At 50.9% G+C, this 10687-nt stretch overlaps 2 protein-coding genes across 3 annotated transcripts in view; one reads left to right on the top strand and one right to left on the bottom strand.

Moving 5' to 3' along the window:
* Positions 1 to 1289: 1289 nt before the first annotated feature.
* LOC123182085 (amino acid permease 3) lies at positions 1290 to 4812 on the top strand. Of its 2 annotated transcripts, none has more exons than XM_044594544.1 (5): positions 1290 to 1552; positions 2710 to 2847; positions 2945 to 3178; positions 3306 to 3399; positions 3486 to 4812. In XM_044594544.1, the coding sequence occupies exons 2-5, from the start codon at positions 2712 to 2714 to the stop codon at positions 4492 to 4494; spliced, it is 1473 nt and encodes a 490-aa protein (XP_044450479.1). In that variant the 5' UTR covers positions 1290 to 1552; positions 2710 to 2711; the 3' UTR covers positions 4495 to 4812. The 2 variants fall into 2 exon arrangements, with proteins under 2 accessions (XP_044450479.1, XP_044450480.1); XM_044594545.1 differs by lacking the exon at positions 1290 to 1552 and adding an exon at positions 2425 to 2605.
* A 3991-nt stretch (positions 4813 to 8803) lies between these two features.
* LOC123182087 (cytochrome P450 71A1) overlaps positions 8804 to 10687 on the bottom strand; it is a 3143-nt gene continuing 1259 nt past the window's right edge. Inside the window, exons 2-3 of the mRNA XM_044594548.1 lie at positions 9398 to 9678; positions 8804 to 9260 (exon numbers count right to left, since the gene is read on the bottom strand). Of these exons, the coding sequence (XP_044450483.1) occupies positions 9011 to 9260; positions 9398 to 9678 (531 nt within the window). The 3' untranslated portion in view covers positions 8804 to 9010. The remainder of the gene's footprint in view (positions 9261 to 9397; positions 9679 to 10687) is intronic.

A 10687-nucleotide genomic window follows, 5' to 3' on the forward strand; every position in this document is an offset into this window, starting at 1 on the left:
GGCGCAACTAGAATGATCAATAAGTGATCCTGAACACCAACCTAAGAGTCATTCATAACCCCACCGTGTCCACTTCTTGATCCCGATCTCACAAGAAGTGACAATCACGATATGCACACGATTGGTAAGTTTTAGTTGTTAGTTTAAGTTCTCTACAACCCAATGTTATAAATTGCCAAATCGCCATATAACCGTGGGCACGGCTTTTCGAAAGATTTAACCCTACATGGATGATCCAATACATCCATTATAAAGTATCGTATGCACGCCCGTTCCTCCCAGTTCAAGGCCATGACAACCTAGATTCGTTCAAAGGAGTTCGGAAGCATCAAGTCTTCCACCTATGGTAACACTAGTCCAACAATGCCACCCAGTGTGTCGACCCCGCTACAGAGCCGCGCACTCTTCTCGAACGCAACCGGATGAGTAAAGCTTGCGGTTAGCTGAAACCCCGGTTTCCCAGGGGCGCCTCAAGGTTCTATGGTTCGGACCATTTCTGAAAGCATTTTGAAAGGCTGGCTTGTTATTTTTGCCCAGGTCCCATGAATGTGATTTCACCACGAAATTTTCACACACTCACAAAAGTAGGCAATGTTTGCTGTAAAAAATTCTACTGTTTTTTTTTTTGAGCTCGTGATAAGAAGGACAGTTTTGCTCCAGACTTTCTCTGTACTTAATCTTCACTATCCGTTTAACCTAGTTTTCGGTAAACAAATCTTAGGCGGCCTCTAGTTTTCTTATAGCTAGACTGCGTGACTCCCAAGAGATTGTGGATTCAGCCTTCACCAACTAATGACTCTATTTCTCGAATTTAAACTATTACTACTAGCTAGCACACCGCTAACACTTTGGTCGCTCACTGCAAACATGAGACGTCTACAGTCTAGCTAGGCATCAATCAGCCGAGCTGCTTTGTTAAGATCCATTATCAGCGGGAGTTCTGTAGGATAAGGCCACAACAACGGTAACAGGATATGTTCGCCACACAGGCAAATCCACGCCAAGCAAATAGCATTTCCAACATTTCGCTTCTCGCCGCTAAATCACCTCTGTACTTGCCGTTAGGAGCCACACATTTCGACATTTTGCAAAAAAAAAGTGAGAAACCATGGGCGCGAAGTCTTCCCTTTTTCTTCACGATTCATACGGCCGGGAACAACAAGATCGTGATACGATCCCTAGTGGGCGATCAACTTACTTAATCTCGTGGCCGAGAGGGGTACCGAACATATTCTACGCCTCGGCAAAAAGGATGGTCGAGAGCCTGTGGGGTACAAACACCCGAGGGCCTCCCTTGAGCGTACAGTACAGTATCATCCAGCCATGCATGCATGCTTTGCCTGCATGGAACACGCCAGAGACGCATTGTACACCCTAAAGCCAGCCCTGCCCACCCCTATAAATACCGTGGCCGTTGGGCACACTTGAACGCACCATCACAGCAAGTTAAACCCCATCTCTTTGACATAACACTTCATTGTCCCGAACTTGTCTCGTGACTCTCTCTTGCAAGGGGAGAGAAGACCAAGTAGAGGAGACTTATTTTGCAAAGGTAAGAAATCTCAATAATGCATGCATGCACTGTTGCGATCCTATCTTATCTTAAGGTGCATGCAGCGCATGTTTGTTACTCCATGGTCCAAGGCCTCCTTAGCTTGGGTTATGGGCGCCTTAGATATTTGATGATCTTGCGTGGTGGCATGCATGCACCTGCGTGCAGGTGCATGTGTCGTCGTTTTCAATCGGGCCGTGCGTAGCAACCAGCTAGCTAGGCACGCTGTTCTCACTGACCAATGCAGCTATAGCTGTAGTGAGCAGACAGGGCAAGAGGCAAGTTGACATGTGTGCCCGGAGGCGGTAGAGGAGGGGTCCAACCATTACACTGATCGGCCACGTTTTTTTCCCCTTCGTGCCACTAGCTAGAGGAGCCTCGCGTGGTCCATTCTTCCGCAAAAACCCTGGCCATAAATTCAGGAAACCATTTTAGCTGAGCAATTTTCTCTTTTTTTTCTTTTAAACCCTGGCCATCAATTCAGGAAAATATTTTAGCTGAGCAATGTTTTTTTCTCCATTTTAGGTTAGTTTTTTCTTATCAGATATATATGCCCCAATAAACGACAAGTTTGCATGCTACACCCATGCATGCATGCACTGATGCACACCACTTGATCTTTGAACCGTCGTCCATCTACACATGCGATCTGCCCTTCAAGTGGGCGAGAGACGCGCATGACATATTCTTCTTCACAAAATAGAGGCATCAGGCAATGCTCTACCAGCCCCTAACATCGGCTTCAACTTAAAGATCGCCAAGAACAGATGCTAAATACCCTTGGTGTACGCTACAAAATTCACTAGCGCATCATCCCCACCTCCTCGAGCCCAGACCCGAATGAACGAACACCCACCAACCTTCCAGGCAGGCGCCTATAAATCGCCGCCCCCGCTCTTATCTCTTCCTCACACACTCACTCACCCCGCCCCGATCGACCACTATACATACGACCTCGGTCGGTCTGGTGGAGCGGTGAACCGGCCGCCTTTGAATTCCACCCCGTGAGCAGCCTTCGCGCTCTCCGCGTCCCGCTCACTAGCCAGCAGCCAGGTACAACGAGATATAAATACTGCTGCTGCTGCTGCTGAGATACCATTAGACTTGCACTGTGTGCTCTTCTAGCTGTGGTCTCACTGCTCGATCGGCTGGTGCAGAGATGGGGGAGAACGGCGTGGGCAAGAACAACTACCAGGGGAGCGCGGCGGCGGCGGCCATGGAGGTGTCCTCCGCGGAGCACGGCCAGGCGGGCGGCTCCAAGTGCTACGACGACGACGGCCGCCTCAAGCGTACCGGTAAGAAAGAAGGAAAGATGCTACAGCGATCATGTGGTACGCCCGCCTCAAGCGTATGTGACGGGACAAACTGACCTGGACCTTTGGTGTGCCGCAGGGACGATGTGGACGGCGAGCGCCCACATCATCACGGCGGTGATCGGGTCCGGGGTGCTGTCGCTGGCCTGGGCCATCGGCCAGCTCGGCTGGGTGGCCGGCCCCGCCGTCATGCTGCTCTTCTCCCTCGTCACCTACTACACCTCCTCGCTGCTCTCCGACTGCTACCGCTCCGGCGACGAGACCACCGGCAAGCGCAACTACACCTACATGGACGCCGTCAACGCCAACCTCAGTACGTCGGCATGCCTCGCACTGTTCACCAAGCTCGTGTAATTCACAGCTGCATGCATGCATGCATGCAGAGGCAGCCTCCGAGCAGAGCTCACTCTGCTTCTCTCTCTTGTCGTTTCGTCGAGCAGGTGGCATCAAGGTCCAGCTCTGCGGATTCCTGCAGTACGCCAACATCGTCGGCGTCGCCATTGGATACACCATCGCCGCCTCCATTAGCATGCTGTGAGCACACAAACTTTCTGCAACGACGATTTGATCTGTGCTAGGTGGTGAACGTGAACTTACCGTCGCTTGAAACATGTCCGCAGTGCGATCAAGAGGGCCAACTGCTTCCACGTCGAGGGGCACGTGAACCCGTGCCACATCTCGAGCACGCCCTACATGATCATCTTCGGCGTGGCGGAGATCTTCTTCTCGCAGATCCCGGACTTCGACCAGATCTCCTGGCTCTCCATCCTGGCCGCCATCATGTCCTTCACCTACTCCACCATCGGCCTCGGCCTCGGCATCGTCCAGGTGGTCGCCAACAAGGGCGTCAAGGGCAGCCTCACCGGCATCAGCATCGGCGTCGTCACGCCCATGGACAAGGTGTGGCGGAGCCTCCAGGCCTTCGGCGACATCGCCTTCGCCTACTCCTACTCGCTCATCCTCATCGAGATCCAGGACACCATCAGGGCGCCGCCGCCGTCCGAGGCCAAGGTCATGCGCCGCGCCACCGTCGTCAGCGTCGCCACCACCACGCTCTTCTACATGCTCTGCGGCTGCATGGGCTACGCCGCCTTCGGCGACAACGCCCCCGGGAACCTCCTCACCGGCTTCGGCTTCTACGAGCCATTCTGGCTGCTCGACATCGCCAACGCCGCCATCGTCGTCCACCTCGTCGGCGCCTACCAGGTCTACTGCCAGCCCCTGTTCGCCTTCGTGGAGAAGTGGGCGCAGCAGAGGTGGCCCAAGTCGCGGTTCATCACCGGAGAGATCCAGGTCCCGCTCGTCTCCTGCGGCTTCAAGCTCAACCTCTTCCGCCTGACGTGGCGGTCGGCGTTCGTGGTGGCCACGACCGTCGTGTCCATGCTGCTGCCCTTCTTCAACGACGTCGTCGGCTTCCTCGGGGCCATCGGGTTCTGGCCGCTCACCGTCTACTTCCCCGTGGAGATGTACATCGTGCAGAAGAAGATACCCAAGTGGAGCTCACAGTGGGTGTGCCTACAGCTGCTCAGCCTCGCCTGCCTCATCATCACCATTGCCGCCGCCGCCGGCTCCATCGCCGGGATAATGTCCGACCTAAAGGTCTACAAGCCGTTCTCCACGACTGACTGATCGATGCGTGGCTGGCCGTCGCATGAATGCACAGATCCTCGATGGACAGAATATGCCTACAAGCTCTAATCAATTAATCAACCAATTATCACACTTCACTAAAAATTACATGTTCAAGTAATTGTTGCTTCTAAAACAGCCGGTGTACCACCGGTGCTGCTGATTTCATTTTCCTTTGTTTGCCATCCATCGTGTTAACTGAAAATGGTAGAAGGGAACCAAAATAGTGTACTTCCAAAGTGGTGTGATTGTAAGTACGTTAATGAGAAACGGATGTTCTCATGATAACTACTTGAGTGGTATTAAGATCATTATCCAGATGAGCATGAATTTCTTCTTGCTGCACTTTGTCGACTGGTGCAGCCTTTTTCTTTTTGCGAGAGAACTTTTCGATCTATTCATAATTAAACATGGTAGTACAAAGAAGACTGGTGCGGCCTTGACATTATGCATCTCTATTATTTAAAAACGTTGCACCACTCTGTTGGTTGCTAGGAAAACATGGGCTTCGATTTGCGATCATGTGCAACTTCCCTAGGGAGAAAAACATTTGACAAAGTCTATATTTTATTTGATGAGTAAGGCATGAGCTTTGACGATTTCATTAAAAGAGAAAAAACAAATACATAGTTGGTCGGTTTATAAGAAAAACCAAGATGAAAACTAGCAAACAAATTCAAAATTAAAAGTATATTTTTGGTCCCTCAAATTTACCGAAAGTAGATCATACCCCTCAAAAAAATTGGGTGACAATTTAGTCCCTCATCTTTCAGAAACGGATAAGTTTTGTCCAAACCCGGATTAGAGAGGGGAACCAGTCACATGGTGTTGGTTTTCTCTCTCCTTGCGTAGGACGGCCATTTTTTTTCTTCACGAGCTCTATCCCCTCATATGCACAAACTATAGGTAGATCTTATGCTTTTGATGTTAATTAAATCTATTCAACACCCCCAAGCCCACGAAGACCCAACATCCACTAGTGCAGATTTTTCCATTGCACACTGTTAAAACCCCATATCGTACACGGAGATGCAAACCGTCACCTTGCGATGGTGTGTGATAGGGGGTGCTCGCATACTATACAGGCTATCCGTGTACGATAGGGGAACCCATCTCACACGATAGGGGAATCCATTTTTATGACATGTTTCTAGTGAGACAGGGTATAATTAAGGGGTTTATGAAATTTGTTGTTCACCTCAAACTAGGATATCAATGTTTTATACATGCAGTTAATATCAAACTAGGGTATCAATGTTGCTACGTCCATGTATCTACGTCCTGTAATATCAGTCTTGCTGTTGTAAAGTGTGCGCAGATTTAGTTCTCTGAATATGCAAATTTAGTTCTCTGAATATTGCAAATTTTGTTGGTGTTGCTATTCGATCTGAAGCTTCATCCATTCAGTTGGTGTTGTAGAACTTTGGGCGATCGGAGGAAGGAGGTTGGAAGGAAGAAATGGGAGGAACAAGATCTATGAAGACATGACAAGACAGCAACACATCTGAGCTTTGTTTGTGCATCCATGGCAGTGGCTGTGTTGGTGATCGGGGAAGGAGGGAGGAAGAAGACCTTCTGTGCATGAGCTTTTTTTAGCTCATTTTTGTGCGTTAGCTGGATCCACTTGTTTTGAGTGGAGTGGCTTTGGTTCCTTAGCGGGTTCAGGCCCGTTTCACTTTTGGGCTGGACAGAAGGAAGAACACGGCAACAGAAGCTTTTTAGCGATGGATTAGTCAGCTTTCTTGTTGGGCTGATCGACTGACCCTAATTTTGGGTCAGTCAGTTTTCTCAGTTTTCTTGTGTCTTCTTATCTTTTCTTTTGTTTAACTAATCGACTGACCGCATTGTACAATCGGTCGATTGATCTATAGCCGCTCCCAAAGATCGATCCACTGAGGCGTTTCTGGCTAGACACATTCACGGACGGTTGATTCCCGAGGAGTCAAAATCGAGTCGGCACCACTACCGGCACGGTCATCCGGGTCCGGCGATCGCCTGACTGCGCCCCAATCCAATAGCTCGTATGGTCGCACTCGCTTCCGGGGGCCTGATCGCCGCCATCTTAATCTGAACGTGATGCACGCGCACATGAATTCCACAGCAAGTTTTTGTCGACCGGCCGGCGAGGCGCAATGCACGTCACCATATCCATGTGATCGACCATGGCCACATTTCAAATTTGAATGGGGCTTTACCGCGCGTGGGCAGCAGTAGCATGCATGTCATCATCGCAGAATATCCATCTCCTGGGGATTTGACGTGGCATCAACAACCCACTTACTTAAAGCCAAACCTCATCCCCAACCTTGGGCACTAGCCCTCGTCCCGTCCCGTATCACCTCGTTAGCCTTGCCCAAAGTCGAAGTACGGGCGCCGCACTAATCCTATCCAAAGTTGATTGTGGTTTAATCAGCGGCACGAGTAGAAAGAGGGTCAAGGATCTGTCCCGGATGGCCGGAAGAAAAGAATCTCCGTCCCCGGCCGCGCGCGTCGCGATCCATCAGAGATCCCGCTCCCGCCCCACCACGAGGTACGTCGCTCGCTCCGGATCGATCGTCCCGTCTCCTTTCTCGCCGCATTCCTTCCTCCAGTACATGAACGACAGGGGCCTTTCTTTTCGGTGCGGTGGTCCGGTGGCTCCTGTCGCCCCGGCCGCTCCGCTTCTCTGCCGTCGCCGTCGCCGGCGGAAAAGAAAGATAGCTGCAATCCAAATGGACCGGCCGTGTGGTGTCGTATACGATCGACGCATCATCACCAGCTGGCCTGCATTCGGTCGGACGGATATTGCATGCACCCATATGGTACGCAGCTGTTTCGTCGTACGTGGTTCTGTGAACGCTGGGGGGCATCGAATGTGTGCCGATGCCGTTCTGAGCCATGCATTCAGAGACTTGAGCGGTAATTCGGTTCTAGCCATCCAGATCAACAGCACCTGCGTACACGCTTGGCTTGTGCTCTGTGTCGTGTGTGGGGTTAATTAGCGCGCTCGAGGTACAAGCAACCGCGCACATATTCTTATTTTTCCTTCTCTTTTGCGGGAGAGAGAGTCCGTCAGAAAGAGCTCTCATTGAACAGGCGATCGAGCACATATTCTTCCTGTAGAGCACTTGGAAGCAGTGAGCCGACAGACCGAGTAGCTTAGCCCGATCGATCGCCGTAGCCGGGCAGCAGTTGGGTAGAATAGATTCAGTGGCAACAGCTGAAGAACATCAGTGTAAAAACCACAGGGGCCGGGGGCAAGTCAAATGTGGCGCGTGATCTATCTATCTCTTGGGCTGAGAGGATTATTTTGTCCGTCCGGGAAAGCGATCGGTCGGGTCGAGGCGAGACTGATCTATCGACGGGAGAGTAATAATCGGAGGGGGATTAGCTACTTGTTCTCTGCGCGGCTTATCTTATCTCCTCGTCGGTACGAGATGCTGCGGTTACTGTGACTACTGGTACGCTACTACTGTGGGATGCGATGAGGATGAGGTGCCATTATTGGCTGCACCTGCACCACCAGGGGCAGAGGCAGGGAGAGAACAATGGAACAGTAGAACCGAACATTACGACCGTGAAGGTCTGGGCTAATCCAGTTTTACCGATGGCGATGCGAGGATGCTCTGCTGACTGCTGCAAAGCAAAACCGAGAGCGACACTACGCGAATTCTTTTTTTTTTTTTTTGCGAATGGACACTACGCGAATTCATGGACCGAGCTTTCACCAACCGAAATTCCAAGCAATTTATTTCATCGCATCTCGGATTTGATGCAATCCTTTCACCCAGGTCCGTGTGCAAACCCTCCTTTTTTCTTTTCCTTTGTCTCTTCGTAGAACGTGTATTACTTTTGTTGATCGGTCTCAGAATAAGGTTAGCAACAGTTTAAGGCTGGCCATAGTGGGAGTAACATAACCGGTAACATGCACTTGGGACTAGCAAACATGCTTATGTGACACACAATTAAAGAAGAGAGAGAGGGTTAAAGTAACATAAGTAGATACCGTATCATGTTAAATGTTATACTACTTTGTGTCATGCATGGCAATAAATATGATCATCTATGATACTATTTTATGATACTATGCACTATGAAGATAGTATCATATGCATGATACTTTTATATGATACTCCCCGCTATGAGTAGCCTAACGTCGTTTGCGAGGGTTGAAGGGAGAACTATGACCTGGCTTGGATCAGGCCTTCAAATTCCATAGAGCTAGCCCTCGCTGATTGTAACTTCAATGATCCTCAGTAATACAAGTCATCTACCCGCAAAAAAATTTTTACGGCAGTGCATAGCTACACGTACTTAGTAGTGATGCGCTTTTATATTTCTTTACAAAGGGAGTACTATTTATTATACTGTACAACAACATAAAGATGTCTCACCGGCTACACATTGATGAACCCTAGATTTTTTTTAAGTAGAACATTTAGGGGGAAATCATGAAATAGAGCTTTACAACGTTGCTTGACTGGCCCGCTACCGCTTCATTTTTCGTGCTGGGCCTACTACTGTTTCATGATCCCACTCAAACGGGCCTTGCGATGAGCCGGAGGCCCACCCGCCTTGGCGTGGTCAGCCCGGGCGCGTCCGACATGTCGAGCTCCTCCGGCGCCATGCCGTCCGGCAGCTCCCAGTCGAACAGGCGCACCAGGTTGGCGAGCGCGAGCTCCACGGTCGCGAGCCCGAACTGCATCCCGGGGCAGATCCTCCGCCCCGCGCCGAAGGGTATGAACTGGAAGTGCCCGCCCCTCAAGTCCACCTCGCTCTCCAAGAACCTGAACACACGGAACGACTAAGAAAATTGACACCTCTGACGGAATAGAGTGCCGAGGTTGTTCATCTTTCGGGGAGGAAGTCGTCGGGCGCGTGCCAGGAGCCCGGGTCGCGGTTGATGGCCCAGGCGTTGACGAACACCCGCGTGCCCTCGGCGACGTGGTAGCCCAGCACGGTGGCGTCCTGCATGCACTCGCGGGGCAGGAGCAGCGGCACCGGCGGGTGGAGGCGGAGCGTCTCCTTCACCACCGCCTTCAGGTAGGGCGTGCCCGCGCCGAGCGCGTCGGCCTTGGCGATGCCACCGGCGGCGCTGCGGACCTCCTGCTGTAGCCTCCGCATCGCCGCGGGGTTCTTCATCAGCTCCGACATGGCCCATTCCAGCGCGATGTAGGTCGTCTCCGTTCCCGCCGCGAACATGTCCTGCAGCGCGTGAGCGAAATCCATAACCACATCGTATATGATGTGTGAGTGTACCACAACCATCCTGAATATCCCCCTCCGTTGGACTATGCAGCTCGGCGGCGTGAAATGCTGCTCTGGACCGGGCTCCGGGCACAGCATCTGCTCAAGAGCTCCAAACTCGAGCCAACGCTAAAGGTGTCTGAGTTCAGAGTTCTGTCATAAGTTCCCAGTTTACCGTGTCTGTACTAATTATGAGTTACCTGAAATTTCTTGGCCATCAGTCAGATATATGACCCTTCATCCGTTGCTTTAGGATTCGGCAACTGTTGCACGGCCTGCACAGGCCCGTCGCATACTGTTTCTGCTGCAAGAGGCAACTGTCGCGGATGCTTGCACTGCAGGTGGAGCTGCGACGAATCTGTCTACTCGGTCGTCATTGTTGGAGGTGACCGCAACACGATTCATGTTGCAATGAGTGACCGCAACGTGATCCATGTTGCAATGAATGACCAAAAACTCGTGTCATGCAAGCCAGAGGTGACCGCAACATGATCCATGTTGTAATGGGTGATCGTAACATGGGTCCAGTTGCAATGGTGACCAAAAGTCCATGCTGGAGATGACCGCAACATGGTCCATGTTGCAATGATACAACGGGCTACATGGACCATATCAAACGGCTGCCGAGTGACACCTAGCGTCGGCAAATAAGATGAAGCGAAAAGTGCGAAGAGAAACTAACATCTAAGTCTAAATAAGATGAAGTGAAGGCAAATTGGATGAAATTATTGATGGAGCTTGTGAAGTTGATCATGCTAGTGAAACTGTTATGGAATTCCTCCTACACTTATGAGAGCAAGATTTATCTACCATGGGCCTCCAGACCAGAATACGTGCGAGATGATCGCTATTACTACTTTGTATTTTGTGGTGGGAATATGGTGCAGAAGGCGAAGATTGAAGATGCTACCCAAATTTCTATGGGGATTCTTGCTCTCATGGCTAATTATGTTTTTGCTTCCTCTTC

The sequence above is a fragment of the Triticum aestivum genome, chromosome 1D (assembly GCF_018294505.1).
Source record: "Triticum aestivum cultivar Chinese Spring chromosome 1D, IWGSC CS RefSeq v2.1, whole genome shotgun sequence".
NCBI classification, from domain to species: Eukaryota; Viridiplantae; Streptophyta; class Magnoliopsida; order Poales; family Poaceae; genus Triticum; species Triticum aestivum.